Below are 21,453 nucleotides of genomic sequence, written 5' to 3'. Positions count from 1 at the left end.
ATCAGTAATAAGACAAGAATATCTATCCTCACCATTCCTATACAATATTGTACTGGAGGCCAATGCAATAATGGAAGAAAAAAAAAGGTATAAGATTGGAACAGAAGAAATAAAAGTCCTTATTTGCAGATGATAATAGTCTATGTAGAAAAGAGCAAAGAACCTACAAAAAGTACTAGAAATAATAAGTAAGCTTATTAAGGTAGTGGTTACTGGCTACAAGGTCAATATACAAAAATATATTGTATTTCTACATTCCAGCAATGAACAATTAGAAATTGAAATATAAAACAGTAAAATAAACAATAGCATCAAAGTCATTAAATACTTAGAAATAAATCTTACAAGACATATATAAATTTATATGCCAAAACTACAAAACACAGATGAAATAAATCAGAGAGCTAAATAAATTGGGAGACATGTTAATAAATTGGAAGACTCATTATTAAGATGTCAACTTTCCCCAAATTGATCTATATATTCAACACAATCTCAATAAAATCCCAGCATGATTTTTGTAGAAATTGACAAAATGATTTTAAAATTTATATGGAAAAGCAAAGGCAACAGAATAATTAAATGTCAGAAAAAAAAAAGTTAGAGGATTCACATGACCTGATATCCAGATTTACTCTAAAGCTACACTACTGAAGAAAGGATATATAGAGCAATGAAACAGAATAGAAAGTCTAGAAAGAGACCCACACATACACAGTCAATTGATTTTTTTTCACTAAGGTACAAGGGCAAGTCAATGTATATCCACATGCAAAAGATTGAACCTCAACCCTTATTTCACACCCTATTAAAAATATATTCCAAATGAGTCAGTGACTGCCAGGGGTTGAGGGTGTGAGGAGAGGTTGACTATAAAGAAATATAGGGGATACTGCCCCATATCTTTTTTAAAAAAATTATTTATTTATTTATTTACTTATTTGTAGAGAGAGGGGAAAGGAGAAAGAGAGGGAAAGAAACATCACTGTGTGGTTGCCTCTCACTCGCGGCCCCAACTGGGGACCTGACGTGCAACCTAGTCATGTGCCCTGACTGGGAATCGAACCAGCGACATTTGGCTCGCAAGCCGACGCTCAATCCACTGAGCCACAGCAGTCAGGGCCTGCTCCATATCTTGATTGTAAAGGTGGCTGTCAAAACTAGCAGAAGGTGAATTTTACTCTTTATAAATTATGTATTAAAACACATAATTACATATATAATATGCAATTGTATTTTTTAAAAAAAGAAAAAAATGTCTATTTTAACCTCTCAGGGCTATCTGGGAAAAAAATCTAAATGGTAATATCTAGGCCACAATATGCATGTAATCACAAGTTGTTTATGCATAGGATGTAACTGAAAGAGAGAAAAAACTGAAGTGCCCCAAGATGTAATGCCTTAAGTATCTGCATAAATAAAGGTTTCCCATCTGTATTTGGTTTCAGCTTGGAAAGATGTTGGAAATCACAAGACCCATCTTTCCTTCCCTAAATGCAAAGAAGAAAGCATTTTAGATGTATAGTTAACCACATTTTCAATCTGGAAACCATATTAAACATCTTTACCTTTATGTCCTGCAGACATTCCTAGGTTCAACAGTGAATTCTTTTTTGATGTTTGTGTTCATCTTAGACACATCTCAAGTATGTACTCTTTTCTCCATCCCAATTTCTACCTTTCTAGAACAAGTTACCACTTCTCTCCTCTAAATTACTTCAATATTCTTGGTCGTCCTATTCCATTCTTGCTTCCTTTTTAATTCTGCAGTTATTTTTTTTTAAATACTACTTAAAAAATAAACTTATTGTGATCAGATCATTCCTTCCTAAAAACCCTTCAATATCTTCCCTATTTCTTTAGTACAAACATAAAAATAATTAATGTGGTCCCTGTTGATCTCACTATCCATATCTCATACTACTCTTTCACCCTCTAGATTCAATCACGCTCAATGTCTAGTACCACGTTCTTTTCCGCTTCACAGTAGAGATGCTGTATGTTTGTTCCCTCTGCCTTAACACGCCTCCTCCTATCGCCCTTGCACTTGAACGTGTCTACCTTATTTCTTTTTTCCTTCAGGGGCAGCTAACATGGCATTTTCAAGGAAGCCTTCCATGATCTCCCATGTCTACATCATATCTATTGGTTATCTGCTCTTACAGCATATTCATCTCTAAGTACTTGTGATGTAATTTTTTTAAAAATTTGATTTTGTCCCTGGTTGTCACATAGGTCCTAAAATAGTTGAAATCTTCTGAGTAATATGCTAATGAGATTATGGGTGTCTGGGGACCCCAATATAGCTTCAGAATGGCACCTGGTCACCAGAAAGATCAGGCCATTAAAGTTCTACCTGGTTCCATCCTCCCCTGCCCCCGCCACCTCTGGAGAGAGGGAGAGGGTGGAGATCAAGCTAATCATCAATGGCCAATAATTTAATCAATTATGACTACATAATGAAACTTCCATAAAACCTCCAAAATGAGATTCAAAGAGCTTCTGGGCTGGTGAACACATTGATGTACTAAGAAGGTAGTATGCTGGGAGAGGGTATAGCAGTGCCTCCCTCCCATACCTCACTCTACGCATTTGTCGTCCCATCTGGCTATGTCTGCAGTGTATCCTTTATAATAAACAGGTAAATGTGAAGTATTTTCTTAAGTGCTATGAGCCATTCTAGTGAATTACTGAACCTGGGCAGGAGGGGGGCGGGGGGTGTCACAGGAATCCCTGAGTTTGCTAAATCAGACCTGAGTGTGGGTAACCTGGACGCCCTGACTGGGACTGGTGTCTGAAGTGAGGGCAGTTAATGGCCATGAGCTCTTATACCTGGGCAGTCTGATGCTAACTTCTGGGAGTTAGCGTCTGAATGGAATTGACAGAACTGATGCCAGAGAGAACTTGAGAACACTTATTCAAAACCTATTTATAATTTCATTCATTATAAACTCTACAAGGCAAATGTCTTGTCTATTATTGTATCCCCAACACTTAGCACAGTGCCCGGCACACTGTTCCATATAGAATGGGTGGATACGTAAATGAGTACCTACCCCTGGAGTACAGAAATGTCAAACTGTCATCTAGGAGAAACAAGATATGGACAGCTTTCTTGGGTCTGCCTCTGATACAACACTGAAAGGTGATAAAACAAAGATAAAAAACAAGTCCAGCTTTTCACATGTGACATTAAGGGTGACTACAGGACAGGGTGGTGCACGGGAAAGAGCAGGACACAGCAAATGCGACAGCATCTCTCACTTTGAAAAGAAGTAGACTGAGAACAGCACAGTGATCAAGCCACAGCCCTGTGACCCCCTCTCCTCCACCCAGAGCCCCTCATGTTGCCAATTCCTTTTCTCCCCAAAGCTATTAAGCAGTAGAGTTTAAACTCTGCTTCATTGCCTGCTTAAGAAGAAAAAGAAAGAAAGGATGTAAAGTGAATAAAACCATATCTAGTCCATTAGTCACATTCCAAAGGCAATGGAAATTCCTCACATGAACACTACTGCATCAGGTTCTTTGAGGAAAGTTACCCAGCTGGAAAAACCATGTACAGAGCCCTTGTGTATGTACCTTGTCCATGAGCCCTACTTTGAAGTAATGACTCCGCACCCTTTGGCACACAGGTACTCAGCAGTACCACAGCATTTGGACTTGTTGACCTCTTACTTTCTCAAAGGATCCTAAACAGGCTGATGTGTGTACATCTCTCTGTTCAAATAGATCTTAAGCTTTTTATAGGGCAGAAAATGGCTTCTGTTGCTCTCAAATCTCTGTTTTTCGGTGCTAGACATAGAGGAGAACTTCTTCTCCTCTAAATAGGAATGAATAGATGTCATGCACTAGGTACCCATCAGGTAAATTTGTTGAAGCCTACAGAACCAGAAAAATATGAGGCCAGGCATACCAGACATTTGTAAGAAAAACCATCTCCTTTTTGCCATGAAAACAAACCTTACCTGTGACAGAGTGATCCTTCCCTTTTTGATTTCAGATGAATTTTCACTTAGTTTTCCTACTTTGTTACTCGAACTACATTTGTAGCATGTCCATCTTGTTTGCCCCTCGAGTTCTATGGTGCACTCTTTGTTTTGCAGACAGAATGAGTGATACAAATGGCCACAGCTGCAAAATGAAGGCAATCAATTTGCACTTTTCATTATCATAAAACTCATAAGCGTAAGCTATATTGGAGTGTATTTATAAGTCACAGAGATTTCTTATATGTTGAAATGCATTGATGGTTGTACAGGTTAAGAAATAAGAAAGGGAATAAACTTGTTGCTGCCTTTTCTTTTTTAAAAACCGGATATACATATTTGTATACTTTAGCTGTTAGTAAGAACAGAATCACAGTTCTCTGACTACAAATCTCCTGGGGGATGAGTTAAACTTTTGTTCATTTCTAAAACTATAAAATACTTTTAGAGAGTTTGAAAAGAAGTCAATTGGGGATATCATAATTATATAAGTAACTTGATAATAACACAAGCGGTCTGCCTCATCAAATTCAAGGCAAAAGCTGTGATTTGATTAAGCATTAACAAAAATGTCAGTGCTCTAGTCAATTCTTACCCTATTTCTATGAAGAAATCCCCTATTGATTACATTAAGTTAACAAATGAGCCTCCCAACATGAGTGTTGAGTATGACTCTGTCATCTTTACTGATCCCCCTAGTTTCTCTGACCTACAATGTCAGAAGTCAATCCTTTTCTCTTCTGTAGTCTTCACAGTCTTTCTCCTCTATATGCTTCTTTTCTACAGCTACCCTTGCTCCTTTAGTGATTCCTCCCAGTTCCATAGTTTAAAAATACCACCTACATGCTGATAAAATGCCCAATTTATTATCTTCAGTCCAGACTTCTCTCCTACGTCTCATCCACGTGTCTCATCAAGAATCTCCTCTGGATGTTAATGGACTTAAATTTAACAGTTCAAAATTCTTGATTTTCACCCCATTCTGCCCCTACTGCATGCCCTCATCTAACCTTCCACATCTCAATAAATGGCAACTACATTCTTCCAGTTTCTCAGGACAAAAATTTTGGAGTCATCCTTGACTATTCTCTTTCTCTCACACCTCACATCCAATCTAGAAACAAATCTTCTCTGATCTATCTTAAGAACATATCCAGAACCCAGCTACATTTTACTTCATCATTACTACCTTGGATTACTCACTTGGATTACTGTACTAGCCTAAATGATCATTCTACTTTTACCCTTGTCTTTCTATAGTCCATTCTCAACACACAAAGTGATCCTTAAGACATGGGTCAGATAAGGTCAATCCTATCCTCAAAACCACTCAATGCATTCTCATCTCAGAGTAAATGTTTAATACTTTTTTTTTTATCCTCAACCTGAGGACATTTTTTTATTGCTTTCGGAGAAAGAGAAAGGGAGGGAGAGAGGGAGAGAGTGAGGGAGGGAGAAGGGAAGAGAGGGGGGGGGGGAGGGAGGGAGGGAGAGAGAGAGAGAGAATTCAATCTGTTTGCCTTCTGTACACGCACCCTGACTGGGGATCGAACCCACAACCTAGCTATGTGCCCTGACCAGGAATCAAACTCACATCTTCTTGGTGTACATGATAATGCTCCAACCAACTGAGCCAAGGCTAAAAGTTTAATTCTTTATAATCACGCAATTCCTACATGATTTGACCTCTGCTCTTCCTCTTGAAGTCAGCTCTTATCAATAGTCCTTTCCTTCATTCTGCTCAGACAGCACTCACCTACTCATTCAACTAATCCTTCAATATGCCCAGAGCGCACCTGCTTCTTGCTTTCTGCGCTTGTCAACACTCTGACCCTTTGCCCGAGGCATTCTCCCTGATACTGCACAGCCACTTCCTTTAGGTCTCTGATCAAATGTCACCTGAATAGTGAGACTTCCCCTAATGAGTCTTTATAAGTTAGTAGCTCCAAACATCGTCTTTCCTGTATACCATCTTTTATTTAATTCATGGTAATTATTAATTACATATTTATTAATAATTTTTAAATCGTCTGTCCATAAGTCACCTTAACAGTGAGGCTTTCTATGACTACTCTGTATAAAATATCTTTCCTCCCCAAACACTCTATCTCACTTAATATGTTTTTAACATGTTTTATTTTTTCCCATAGTAGTCACTATCTGGCATTTTACTTGTTTTCTGTCCTTGCCAATGGAATGCAAACTCCCTGAGAGCAGATCCTTTGTTTCATTAATACTGCACCCTCTGCCCTTGAACAGTACCAGGCATACAGAAGGTGCCCAGTAAATACCTGTTGAATAAATGGGCTCTTTGTTGGAGAACTATTTCCCTTTCCTACCACCAAATCTACTACTCTTCCTGTATCTATAATAATAGCAGCTAATACACATAGTTTTAGCTTACTGTATGTCACCATGATACAAACGCCTTATGTGAATTATTTCATTTAATGTTCACAAAACCCTAGGAAGCAGTACCATTATCATCACAGTTTACAGATGAGAAAACTAAGATGTAAAGAGATTAAATTACTTGTCTAAGTTTCATACCTACTAAGTAGAAAAGTTAGGATTTGAACTCAAGAAGTTTGGCTACCAAGTTTATCTTACAGTTCCTCTATCCATGTATTCCAGGTGAGCTGGCTTTGCTCCTGAGATCAAACTTTTCACTTTAATACTATATTTCTTCTCTCTGTGCACTGTGGCTTTAACTATCATTTATATGCTGTTGGTTTCTAAATTTATATTTCCAGTACATGTCTCCAGCTTTCCGACTAGACAAACTGTCTCCCTGACATCCCTGCTTGGATGTTGACTAGCCATCTCAAACCTAACATCTCTAAGACAGGACTCTTGATGGCTCCAATTCCTCACACCTGTTCTTCATCTTAAGGGAACAGTACCCTCTTCATCCAGTTCAGGCAACTCACGGGCTACATCTAATACATCAGCAAGTTAGCTCTACCTGTAAAATATATTCTGAGCCTTCACGCCTACCTCTCTCATTCTGCTCAAAATGTCACTTCCTTAGAGATGTTTTTCCTCATTTTGTTGTCTTAAAACAGCACTCTCACTCCAAACACGTCATCCTTCCATCCCCTTACCTGTACTTTATTTACTTTGTATTTATTTACACCCTAACAGCCATTCCTCCTGACTCCCATGCAGAATGTAAGGTCTGTAAGAGTTTTGTCCACTGCTAGAATGATTGACTGAGGCTGTGTATTCACATGCATTCCTGCCTGGTAATACCATACATGTACACACACACACACACCCCATATGTGTAACATTTCCTTCTCTCTCTTACCTAAAGACAATAATTTCATCAGCCATTTCTTGGCGTCTCTTGTATTGCTGCAAACATATAGAACAGTAATCCTGCTTGGGATTCAGTCCTCTGGCGACTGAAGCTCTCAGGTTACACAGTGACCAATGGAGATCTTGGTTTAGAAGGCTAGTAGTTGTTTCCAGCAGGGTCTAAGTAAGACCAAAACAAAAAACAAAAAATGGTTTATAAAATGAAAGAGACAGAGGGGATAAATAGGAGATAATAGTTGTTTAGTTTTCAACCACAAACAACCAAAATTAAAATACACTATGAAGGCATGAAATTAAACAAACATCAAAAAACTTCAAATTATGTGGTTAACTTTAATGTACAGAGTTAATGACCAGTGCAGACATTAAGATTCTCAAAATATACCGAGAAATGTGTGCTTGGCCATTCTGTGACTTAATTCAGTACTGATTGCTTTCAAATGATTAGATAAGCCAAAATCTATTTATTTATTACATGTATACAATAAGTTTTCTCTCAATGGCTTGAAGTGTTGTAACAAATAACAAAAATACCTTGATTTTTTAAAAATAGAAACCGCATCTGTGGCAATATTTCAAATAACCTTGCATTGGAAAAGCTAATGGCCATTACTCAGTTTTCACTTCCCTTGGGCAGAGAGATCACATTTTTCTGATCAGCATTTACAGGTCATTTGAATCTGCTCAAAACTGTGACATTTGTCATTAAGTCACATAAAGACATTTTCACAGCGACCACATTAAGTCATTTTTAAGGCTCTATTTGCTTATAAAGTATTGTGTTCACACTATATCTAAATCTCAACAGTCATATATATCCTACATATAGATGTACATTTTCTGTCAATCTCCAAGGGAAAAATATACTGACCATCCTCCTTGCTACATAGCCTAGCTCTTTATCTGTAATGCAGAACTTTTAGTTCTAATGGTCTGTTAGAACTAAACATAATTCTTTCCAATGAACCCCATCTTTTCCTTGTCTGCCAAAGTCCTAAAGTTCACGAAAATTTTCTGCCTTGCACTCAGCTTTCCTTCTGCTGACATGCAAGGGTACTGGCTTCATGTGGCTATGGTGAGCAAAATTGCAGTTTTTACAACACCCTAAGAAAAGTTCCGTCACCCAAATGTTACTTTGTCTTCTCTCTGATTATTAAAAAAGCAGGCATTGTATCTACCATGCCCAAATGGCACTTTTCCTAGGTGGCTTTGTGAGTTACTTTGAAGTACAATAAGAAAAAAATCTGTACCTCAAGCTGGCTCCTACCGAGAATTAAAGCTATAGACAGTTTTCAGTTAAGAGAGAAACCGATGATCATTTTTGGTTAATGGCAATTATCTGCTTCAGGATGTTTAAAAGTATTTTTCTATACTCATGCTGACCCTCCTTTTCATGGTTATACTTTGCATTCAATTATTTTTCCAGAAAATTTTTCACACTTTTGATTTCAAAGATATTTGTCCCTCTGCCAATAAATCAAAACAATAAAATGGATCCAAATTTGATGCACTTCCACACTCTAGAATATATGTGCATATATAAAATATGTATTAATTAATTAAGGTTAAGAGAAGTTTAAAAAATTTAAAACCCACACATTTTAATCTTGCAAACTTCCACTAAATAGATGTTAATTTTTAAAGAAAAAGTATAGGTGCAAAGAAAAACAAATACCTTTTTTCTGCCTTAGGACAGGCTTGGAAATAGAAACTAGTTTCATTCTGCCCTGACCGGTGGCTCAGTTGGTTGGAATGTCATCCCATAGACCAAAAGGTTGCAGCTTCTATTCCCAGTCAGGCACATGTAGGTTGAAGGTTCACTCCCCGGTTGAGGTGCCTCTGAGAGGCAACTAATTACTGTTTCTCTCTCACATCAATGTTTCTCTCCTTCTTTCTCCCAGCCTTCCCCTCTCTTTAAAATCAATGAGCATGTCATCAGGTGAGGATTAAAAGACAAATTTTTTTTAGGTAGCTTACTTGTTCATAGTTAAAGGTGTCCAACATTCCCAGAATAAGTCCCTGGATTTCTCCAAGTTTTCCTTTTCCATAAACTGGATCCTAATTTTAAAAAAGTTGCAAAAATTATAATTCTGTTCTTAGTATTTTTAAATTACTTTAAAATATAAGTTATCTGAAATAGCCAGCTACTCTTAAGTGTTTTTCTACAGTCACAAAATATTCTTTATGAGCCTTCCATTGGAAATGTACATTGGTTTTCTTCTGGCCATCACAAATATTTTGGAAAAATAAATAAAATTTAAATGATCCAAGCCCCTTGCATAACAATCTTCTTTGCAAGTCTAATTAAATTTCACTCTGGTTTTGTTTTTGCAAGAAGCTTCCTCTCCTTCTTCATATTAAAAACCACCTCTCCCTCATTAAGCTCTTATTTATCTGCTACATCTAAACCAATGTACTCACAAATAGAATCTACCTTAACAACTCCTTCTGTGGCCCACATTTGGCCACCTCTTATCCCAAGCCAACTAAATAGCTTCAGTTTAGGAGACAAGACTTCAATTTAGGAGATCAGTTTATGGATCAGTTTTCTGAAGCTTTTTTTCAATGAAGTCACTACTAATAACAGATACCCAGACACACAATCTTCCCTCCACTGCCTTTGGTATGAGATTAGCCAAGTAACTTATTATATACAATTTTGAAAACACTGAAGTGTACAGAAATACAACAAAAAATGAACTCCAACTACCCAGAGATAAACACATTTGATATTTTGATCTGGGGAAGGAGAGAAAAGGAGGAAGGAATGTATTTTTTAGTGTACAAAATTTGAGTATTTCACATAATACTTTTACTAATTTATTTCTTACCAAACAGTATATTGTGAGCAGTTTCCCATATCATCAAACATTTCATAATAGCTACAGAGTATGAATTGTGTGTAAATCCTATATGCTATTCAAGCATTCTCTGTTGTTGGACATTCAAGTTTCCCTCCCCACCCCCCACCTGCCTAACCTACCTACTATTATCAAATGCTAGTGGTTGCAAATTTTGGGTTGAATTGCCTTCTTTAGAGAAGATTTCTAGAAAGGGAATTTCTGACTCAGAGGGCTTTTTAATGGATACTGATATATACTGCCTCATTGCTCTTCCTAAAAGTTGCATTATGCAATTTTTATCTCCATCAGCATATTTGTGTGCTCATTTTCCTGCACCTTTGGCTAGGCTTGGAATTAAAATAAAATTTTTTGCTAATAAATAACTATATCAAGTCTATTACTTCACTATGAGGTTATGTATGATATAAATGACTCTTCCATGCTAAACAGGAGAATCCAACTAAAGAGTAATGATAAAAGTAGCTGCTATTTATTAAGTGGACAGCATATGCAAGTACAGTGCTAAGTACTTACTATGTATCATATATCACTAACATTTATAAATGAAGAAATTCAGGCTCAGAGAGGTTAAGTGAAATTCTGCAAGATCCCAAATCTATTAAACAGAGAAGCTGGGATTTGAAGCTAGGTACTTCAGAAACCATGTTTTTAATTAATACAGTATTGGTCTCCCAAGCATGGATACATAAACTAAAAAGCTAGTGTTTTCTAGATGACATGGGTAACTGATATGGATAACTAAATGAAACACCAATGTTTGCTAGAAAATATGGGTAACATTTCTGGTTACTTTTTAGGGAGCAGAAGTTCTTAAAATCTTGGTATAGCAAAAGTAACCTGTAAGTTCAGATGTTAAGAAAGAAAAAAGACAAAAACAGTAAAGCAGGAAAACTTAGAAGGAAGGTTCAGAAATGTGAGAGGAAACTTTGTGTTCCTGCTCTTGCACAATAGTCTCAGGATTTGCTTCTTTTCTCCTCTCAGTGCCGATGATGGCTCTTGGAAGACTTGGGTAGCTACAGTTTCTAACTAAGATTGGTTTTCAGTATTTCCAGTTGTTCTACAGCAGCACAAGATGGTCTACCATAGGTTCCTCCTTTCTGATGCCAAGGTAGATACAAGGTAGAGAACAACTATATTTGTGTGCTAATGAACATATTTATAAGTTTGGGCTGGAACAGATGACTTCAGCTTAGTGGGGAAATTTTCTGTTTCACAGCTAGAGTCTGTATCACTGAGCGAAAGATACCCGTAAAACATGTGCAGACCATTTATAAAAGGCAAGACTATAGATATTTCAGACCAACTCTTCACTAGAAAAACAATTCAGGCCATGCATCCACCCCACAAATTTGAACTTACACTCAATTATGATTTTGGTAAAGCTCTTAATAAATACATTTATTTTTCGAAGTATGAATAATTTAACACCTTATTATAAAAAAACCATTATACTATCTACTATAATATGTATATCCAACACACTAATATAGTCTAATGTTATTAGAGAATAAAGAGTTTTTTCAAAAGGTTAGATTCTGGTAAAAAGGAGAAATCTTTATAGGTCATGTCTATATTTATATCAGTATATTTCACTTAAATATGCATAATTTAAATGCAAAATCATGAAAATTACCTCATGCTGGGACAACATATAAATTATAGAATGCAAAAGAGAGCTCAAAGCTTAGTGCACAGCATGCACACAACCCGCTAGCTTTTCAAATTATTTCCCAAAGATGTCATCTTGATTCTTTGGCAATAAATAACTATTGAGGTTTTTCTTTAACTTCTTTGGTAGACTATAAAAGAGTAGGCTTGGGTACTTTACATAAGCTAGTATTTTTTTAAACACATTAGAAAAGGTGTGATGACCAGTTTTTCCCTACTGTTTTTTAGTACTCATTGTATCATGTATGTGATCTGTTTTAAAATTAAAATTTTTACTAATCAAGCACTACTGTAAAACATGAATGTCCTCACTAGGTTAGCATATAAATCATTTGTTTGCTTTAACTCCCTCAGTAAGACAGCCATAATTAGCTTGTCAGAGCCAGGAATCACTTTTGCCAAAGAGTGAAAATCAATAAAAGCAAGTAGTGAAGACAGAATGTACATAACATAAACACGGTCCCTTAAAAACATTCACTAGCTTATCATCTAATTTTCATAAAAGAAATCCGTACAATTCAGGTGCCAGGCATCAATATGAATAAATATTTAGAGATCAGGAAGATCTTTGAGAACCTCCTATCATATGAACATCTCTTCTGTGCATCTAAATAAGTGACTCCTCATTTCTCCCCAGGGCACCTAATAAAGTGAGGTGGGTATGAACACCACCACAGCTGGTCTTCGAGACAGAAGAAAAGATCTGACATTTGGAGCTAGAAAACCTAGGTTAATGTTACAGCTCTGCCCACTCAATGACCGAGTAAACTAAGTATCCTCATGAGAAACAAGAGGATACTGCTGCTTCCTCCAGCTTCATGGACACAAAGAACAAAGGAAATAAAGTGCGTTTATAAACTGCTGAGACTTACTCAAGGACATTAGGTGACTGAGTCATTAATATTTATTGAGTATATACTATGTTCCAGGCACTGTGCTGAAACAGGAAACATTTTAGTGGAGCAGATTTAAAGTGGATTAAATACTGGGATGGATAAGAAAGATGATAAGGAGGAGAGATTAAAAAAAACAAACACACACTTAGGTACATAATAATTCCTGGCTGGAGCATTTGGTAACTTAAATGAAATGGATCAGTTCCTTGAAAGACACAATCTACCAAAACTCATACAAAAAGAAATACATTAAAATAAGAAATAGATGTGTATCTCTTAACAGAACTGCATCAATAAATAATAACCTTCCAATACAGAAGACCCCAGAACCAGATGGCTTTTCTGGTTCATCCTATCAAATATTAAAGGAAGAAATTTTACAAATACTCTACAATCTGTTCCAAAAATAGAAGCAGAGGAAACCCTTCCTTACTCATTCTATGAAGCCAGCATTATCCTAATAACAAAAACAGACAAAACAATCTCAGTTGAAATGCGAGAAAGTTATTTATAGAAAGAAAAGACCCCAAGCAGTCAATATAATATTGAAGAATGGCTAAATCAGAGGACACTATCCAATTTCAAAACGTACTATGAAGCTACAATAATCATGACAGTGTAGTACTGGTGAAAGACTAGAGAACAGATCAATGAAAAAGCAAAGAGCTCCCAGAAATATGACCCTTAAATACAGTCAACTGAGTTAAGGCAATTCAATAGAGAAAAGGATAGTATTTTCAACAAACAGTGTTGGAATAACTGGATATCCATATGCAGAAAATGACTCTAGACATTGGCATTACACTTCTCACAAAAATTAACTCAAAATGAATCACAGATACTGAAGACTTCCAGCCAAGATGGAGGCCTAGACTGACACACTCCAACTCCCTCCACAACTAAGAAGGACTACAACTACCGCAAAACCAGAAATAACCAGAAATTCCAGAAAATAAAGCTACATGGAAGTCCAACGTATGAAGTTATAAACAAGTGGTGCTTGTCTGGATGGGTAGGAGGGGCGAAGCCAGGGTGGAGAGGTCAAGTGGTGCTGGCAGTGGCAGCTGCAGCAACGAGTGGCAGGACTGCAGTAAGCACAGATACCCGTATTTAAGGGGAGGCAAAAAGCACCTGGGGAGCACCCCCGGCTACAGACCAGACCCGTCAGCTCGCGATTCCAACACCAGGGAAGGCAGACCCCCATTGCCTTGGACTATGAGGCCCAGAGGGCATGGGAACGGAGGAGGAGGCTCCTGGTCTCTCAGTGGCAAGAATCCATCTTGGACCCCTGTCCCCACACAAAGCGCACAGTGTGGTGAGATGGGTCACCTGTAGTGAGTGCACGGGGCTCTGCCCACTATAGTGTAGGAGGTGTGACAGCCCCACCCAAGAAGGAAAGGTAAAATGAAAACTGTCAGGATGGCAGGGATAATTGATAGAGATCCCAATCACACAGCTGACCAGACAGCAAATACATGAATTAACGGATGAACAAATAGATAATCTTTCTGAGGCTCAGTTCAGGGCTATAGTTATAAGACAGCTTACAGAACTAACAGCAGGACTTAATCAAGATGGGAAAGGAATGAAGGCTAGTCCTGCTGAAATGAATGAAAACACGTACGAAACGAGTGTGGAGGGAAGGAAAACCAGGGATCAAATCAACAAATCAGAACATAGGGAAGCAACAAACAGTCAACCAGTGCAGAAAGAGGAAACAAAAAGTGAGGAAAATGAGAAGAGGCTCAGAAACCTATGGGACAACTATAAGAGAGTGAACATCCGAATTATAGGGTTGGCAGAAGGTGAAGAAGAACTAGAAATTGAAAAATTATGTGAAAAAATAATGAAGCAGAACTTCCCTAACTTGGGGAAGGAAATAGACTTACAGGTCCAGGAAGCACAGAGAGTTCGAAAAAAACTGGACCCGGGGAGAACCACACCAAGACACATTAGAATCAAAATGTCAAAAATTAAAGATAAAGAAGAATCTTAAAAGCAGCAAGAAAAGAAAATTATGTACAAAGGGGTCCCCAATTAGACTATCAGCTGATTTCTCAAAGGAGACTCTGCAGGCAAGAAGGGACTGGCAAGAAATATTCAAAGGAATGAAAATTAAAAACCTATAGCCATGATTACTCTATCCAGCAAAGCTTTCATTCAGAATAGAAGGGCAGAGAAAGTGCTTCCAGGACAAAGTAAAACTGGAGGAGTTCATCAGATCCAAACCACTGTTATATGAGGTGTTAAAGGGACTTGTTTAGAAGAAGGAGGATCAAAACTATGAACATTAAAATGAAAACTGTATCAGAACAACCAACAATAGAAACTAGGGAACTGAAACAAAGGCAAACTTAGTAGGCAATGAGAGTGGAAAAAGAATTATAGGTATGGGGAACATATAGGGGGAGGTCAGTGGGGAAAAGGAAGTGGGGAAGGGAGGGAGATGGTGCAGGAATTAAGAAGCATAGTAGGAGGGAGTGGAGTAGACAGGAAGATGTTGAGAAGAACTATATATACAACCAATGGGAATGGACTGTGGTGGGGGGGACAACTGGAAGGGGGGGTCACTGGGTGGAGGGGAGCAGAGGGAAAAGAAATTGGGACAACTGTAACAGCATAATCAATAAAACATATTTTAAAAAAATGAATCACAGACATAAAATGTAAAATGCAAAACTTCTAGAAAATAACATGGGAAAAAAAAAATCTAAGGTGACCTTGGGTTTGGTGATGAGGTTTTAGATACAACACCAAAAGCACAATCCATGAAAGAAAAAATTGGATAAATTGGACAGCATTAAAATTTAAAAACTTCTGCTTTGTGAAAGATGTGGCTGAGAGAATGAAAAGACAAGATGAGAGAAATATTTCCAAACACATATCTGATGAAGGGCTTGTATGAAAAATATTCAAAGAACTCTGAACACTCAACAAAACCCACAACAAAACAACCCAACTAAAAAGTGGCTGAAAGAACTAAACAGACACCTTACCCACGGAGATATAAAGATGGCAAATGAGCACATGAAAAAATGTTCTCAATGTCACTATTCATTAGGGTACTGCAAATTAAAACAATGAGACCACTAACCTATTAGGATGGTTAAAATCTAAAACACTGGATTTATTGTTTTATGGCCCAGAATATGGTCTATCTTGGTAAATGTTCCCTATATTCTTGAGAGCAATGTGTATTCTGTTGCTCTAATTGATATATAAATGTCAGCTAGGTCAAAGCAGTTAAAAGTGTTCAGCAGGATTCTGTCATCCTTATTTTTGTTCCTCTGACTCCTTTTTTCTACTGCTACTTTTAAGCTTTTCTGTTAATCATTGATTTTGAGCAATTTTGATGTGCCTTGTAGTTTTCGTAATGTCTTCTGAGTTTTGGGGTTATTTATCTGTGTACCAACAGTTCTCAATAAATTAAAAAATTTTTTTCAGACAATATTTCTTGAACTCTTTTTTCTGCTCTGACTCCCTTTTCAGGACTCCAAGTACACATACTATGGACCACCTGAAGGTGTCTCACAGCTGATTGTTCCAGAGCTAATACTGTGGTTCATTTTTTTCTGATTCTTTTTACACTAAAATGTTTCATTCTGGATAGTCGATATCACTATGTCTTCAAATTCACTAACCTTTCTTTTTTTGTTCTGGTATTCTTGTCTGCTAATTCTAATATTCGTGTCATATCTGTGTTTCATTTTCCCGCTTCTTTGCATATAAGTTTTGATTCAATGTTATACACTGCAAATTTTACACTGTTGGGACCTGAATAGTTTTGTATTCCTAGAAGTATTTCTAAGCTTTGTTCTGGGATGCAGTTAAATTATATGTGAAAACAGCCCTGGCTGGTGTGGCTCAGTGGATGGAGCACGGGCCTGTGAACCAAAGTGTCACCAGTTCAATTCCCAGTCAGGGCACATGCCTGGGCTGCAGGTCAGGTCCCCAGCTGGGGACACATGAGAGGCAACCACACATTAATGTTTCTCTCCTTCTCTTTCTCTCTCCCTTCCCCTCTCTCTAAAAATAAATAAAATCTAAATTATATATGAAAACAATTTAATCCTTTCAGGTCTTGCTTTTAAGATTTGTAAGCCATGACTGGAGCTGTGTCGAGTCTAGGGCTGTTTCCCACTATTGAGTACCTCAGAGCACTCTACTCAATGTTCTGTGAATCATGAAGTCTTCTAATCTTCACCGGAGGGAAAGACCCTGCTGTTGACCCTGTATGACTGTGAGGGTTAGTCCCTCTAATCCTCTCAGGTGGCTCTCTCCTTAGTTTAGGTAGTTTCCTCAGATGTTTGGGACATCTTTCGGCACATCTCCAGAATTCTCTCTTGGTACCTGCCCTGCAGCCTCTGGCCATCTTGGTCTCTCTTGACTTTAGCTTCATCTCCTTAAATCAATGAGTATGCTGGAAACTGCTTGGGATCCTCCTTCCTGTGCTACTGCCTGGAAACTCAATACATCAGCTGTGGCAAACGGGGCTCACCTTGTTTATTTCCTGCCTCTCAGGGATCACTGTCCTTTATTGCCTGGCATATAGTTTTTTGAAAACTATTTCATATATTTTTTTGGTTGTTTCAAGCAAGAGAGTAAATATAGTCTCTGTTACTCCATCTTGGCCAGAAGTGGAATTCCTCCATCCTTGACTTTTATTTACTCTAGAAATACAGTATTCCCTCACTTATTGTGGGTATTACATTCTAGACCCCCCATGAGATAGGTGAAAATGCGCGAAGTAGGAACCTTACATTTATTTTAGTATTAATATATATTTTAAGGCTTTATAAACCCTTCCCACACACTTATAAACCATTCCCAGTCCCTTATTAACCTTTTCCACACTTTTATAAACACTACTTATGTTTTTAAACATATTCTACACTCTTAAACCTACGTAACTTTACAGTACCACAAAATCCAGCGATACAGCAAAAAATCCTCAATAAATAATTAAATATAATATTTAAAAAAATCCCGCAATACAGTTAGGCCGCAATAAGTGAACCGCGATATAGAGAGGGACTACGCTATTTATTGAGTAGCTATTATATGCCATGTGCTTCTGGACTAAGTGATGGTGATACAGTACTAGGCAAAGTATAGTCTTATTTCCAAGGTCCTTCTGTGCTAATAGGAAATAAAAATATTCTGATTCTTAGATATTTTCTAGAACTCCACTTTTGGCCTTCTTTTCTTGCTAATTCATTTCCTCCTAAAGTTCATCAAGTTTCAATAATTTAACTACCAATTCTATGTGGATGATTTCCAAGACTATATACCTACTTCTTACCTCTTCCTATAAACTCCAGTCTTGTATTCCCCCTCTGCTCACTGTTAGTCATGTGAATCTGATATCAGGGGATTATCTGGGTTCTTCTTGTATTCCTCTACATCTAAAATGTCAAAAGTCAGTGGATTCTATCAACTAAGTAATTTCCAAATCCATTTTCTATTATCCATTCTATGTAACTCAATTAAAAAACTTTGAGTAGCTATTTTATTCTAGGTATCTCTATGCCTTCAGCCTTGATCCCTTCCAATTTATCCTGCATAACATAGGCTGAGTAATCTTTTAAAGGAGAAACCTCATTCCATTATTCCTCTGCTTAAAATCCTTTGATGAGAATTTAATAATTTAAAAATAAAATCCAAAATCCTTACAACTGTTTACAAAGAAATTAAGGACACATTCCGTGACTGTCTCTCAAATTTTAGCTCCCTCACTCATCTTTATTCTTGTCCTATGTTCTAAGAATATTGGGTTGGCCAAAAAGTTAAGTTTGTTTCTTGCGTAAGATGGTTCTAGTAGCGCTTAGTTGTCTTTAACTTCATTTGAAACAATTTTGTTAGACTGTATTATGACAGCTGCCATACCAGTGTGCATTTTAAAAAACTTATCAAAATTGTTGAGTATTTGTGTAGCCACATTAACATTGAAGATGGAAGAAAGTATATAACACTTTTGACCTACTATGCTTTATTATTTCATGAAAGGTAAAAACTCAACTGAAACTCAAAAAAATGATTTGTGCAGTGTGTGGAGAAGGTGCTGTGACTGATCAAATGTGTTAAAAGTGGTTTGTAAAGTTTCGTGTGGGAGATTTGTTGCTGGACGATGCTCCATAGTCGGGTAAACCAGTTGAAATGGACAATGATGAAATTGAGACGTTGAGAAAAATATCCATTATAACCATGAAGGAGACAGCCAACATACTCAAAATATCCAAATGCGAAAAAGAAAAAATGTGTCTTTTATGAATAAAACTAAACAGACTTTTTGACCAACCCAATACTTAAACACAACTTCCCATATGTATCATGTTTTACCTCAAATTCTCTGTATATATAGTTCACTTTGTTTAGAAAAGTCCTATTTCCTTTTACCCTGATTTCTTTAGACTCTTTAAGATTCATTTCAGACATCTCCTTCAGGAAATCTTTCCAAATTCTCCAGTCTGTTTCAAATATATAATTACATTGGGACTCCTTTGGCAATATATACCCAGAAACCCAACTCATTCTAATGTACTCAAAACAGATAATTATTATAAAGGTACTGGGGCGTTTCAAGGATCCAGGCAATGAATGCAGGTAAGCCTTCAGAACTACAATGAAGGACTCAAATGCCTCATGATTTTCTCTGTCGTCTCCTCTCCCAGTGTGTTGAGTCCTCTTCTTGTATCTTCTCTCTTCTCCATGCATCTTATCTATTCTCCTCTTTGTGTGTCTGCTTCATTCTTCATCTCTCTGTAGATTAACTTTTTTTTTTTTTTTACTACTTTAGTCCATATGATGGAACTGTCAGCTCCTGAACATTGTATCTTACATAATCCAGAGACCTGAAATGAGACTACTCATCTTTCTCAAGTTCAGTTCTAAAATTTCCAGTAAAGTACACCGAGTGGCCCTGCTTAGGCCAGTTGCCCATCCTGAGTCAATGAGGGGGAGCCAGGGGGCAGGTCATGCCTCCAAATGGCTGTTCCTGTTATGATCTCATGGATTGAAAGTGGTGGGATGTAAAAGTGGCAATTACACTTCATGGAGTTCAGAGTGCATAATTCTTAAAAGTGACCACTATTACTTGATGGGAGACCTATGAATAGTTATATTAGAATATTTTGTATTTGTCTTATAAGAGTTATTTAGGGTAAGAACTGTGCCTTTCATCCACATAGGTAATCACTAAGCAGGGTAACATATAATTAATTAACTAATAATGAACTCTTCAAAAGACCAAGGACTGACACAAATGAAAAAGATTACATAATATAATGGGAAAGAGCTTTAAATGAGATACTATCTATTAAAGCATTTTGAAAAAATAAGAATCTCTATACAAATATAAGGTAGCATTATTATTACAGCAATCACAAATGTGCAAGTAAAGAATTTAAGAAACAGCATACCCTTCTGATTAGTGGGAGTTAACAACCACTGAGGATAGAAAATAAGAATACAATTACAATGACTGCCAGTATACTTCAAAATAAAATGAAGATTTTCAAATATCAAATGCTTTCAAAAATATGAATTTTAAATAAAGGATAAAAAACATATGCTTTTGACAAGAGAAAATTAATTTTATTTATTATAATTTATGTATCAGAAAGCGTGCTTAATGCTTAACATAAAGCAAAATGCATACACTGAGAGAGAAGCCATTTTTGACTTTAGGATTTCATTTTTTTTCTAATCTCTTGGTGAACCAAAGTATTCTTGCCTTATGAAGATATTAGTTTATATGTGATTAAAAACATTATGACTAATGCATTTTAAAATGGGTATAAGAGGAGTAGTCTATATCAAACAATTATTCAACACATGACAAGGATCAAATAAGATAATATGTGTAAAGAGACATTCTAAGTGATAAGGTGCTATGCAATGAGAGGCTCTGAGTGCAGTAGTCTTTATCAGCAAAGGCCCAGATGCTTAATACCATATGGGAAGAAGAGCTTGGAAAGACTTAAAAGAGAGCTGACAGAGACATTCTTGATTGGACAAAAATCATTTGAAAATTATAAAGACCAATAGCATCATGTTACTGTTTGATTTTGTGTGTGTGTCTCAATAATGCATGAAGTGAAGGAAGACAAAATGAACTCTAAGAATAATTCTTGCTGTTTCCCTAAGAATGTTCACAGATTTTTCTAAAAATATATCTTAATGTATTTTTAGTCTTCTCCTTTGTGTGAAGTTGGAAAGGTTCAGACTGTTTTATTGATGAAAACAGACTGGAATGATGTTTCCTACAAAAGCTTTGGACACAAAGCCAGCTAGAATCTAGAGTAGGGGATGAATTTTAGATATAAAGTTTTAGAATGAGTTAGAAAACATAAGTAACAACCAATAATTAAGAAATGCCTATACTGACATAATTTCTAGGTTCTCTTTTTTTGATCTAAAAAGTATAAGCAACTGGAAATCACAGTAATTCTTTCCCAGTTAGCGTAACAAGAGGGTGCTTGTGTATCTAAATCCTGACTAACTGCACATCTGAAGGCTGCATGCCCTAACTGAAGGTTGCACACATGTGCCAAGCAAACTCATACCACCGGAGTGCTAGAGAAGAGTCAAAGTGAGAGTCATAAATTAGATATTTAGCTCATGCCAAAAATTAGTTGTACTATGCTTGAGACACATTTAAACATAAGCCCGATTTGCTGTTATTTATATATAACCAAATATTAGTTGAACTTGATCAAT

The 21,453-nt window shown here is 36.8% G+C and overlaps 1 protein-coding gene across 1 annotated transcript in view; it reads right to left on the bottom strand.

The window, feature by feature from the left end:
• The window catches only part of VPS8 (VPS8 subunit of CORVET complex), a 265,592-nt gene that overhangs the window by 58,125 nt on the left and 186,014 nt on the right, over positions 1-21,453 (bottom strand). The window contains exons 42-44 of the mRNA XM_090275034.1: positions 9,285-9,365; positions 7,297-7,466; positions 3,966-4,131 (exon numbers count right to left, since the gene is read on the bottom strand). Coding sequence (XP_090131160.1) covers positions 3,966-4,131; positions 7,297-7,466; positions 9,285-9,365 — 417 coding nt within the window. The remainder of the gene's footprint in view (positions 1-3,965; positions 4,132-7,296; positions 7,467-9,284; positions 9,366-21,453) is intronic.

This window comes from Furipterus horrens, unplaced genomic scaffold (genome assembly GCF_987537825.1).
Source record: "Furipterus horrens unplaced genomic scaffold, mFurHor1.1.pri manual_scaffold_1, whole genome shotgun sequence".
In the NCBI taxonomy this organism is placed as follows: Eukaryota; Metazoa; Chordata; class Mammalia; order Chiroptera; family Furipteridae; genus Furipterus; species Furipterus horrens.
Note: the sequence above shows the minus strand (reverse complement) of the source record. Positions and strands in the feature narration are given on the sequence as shown.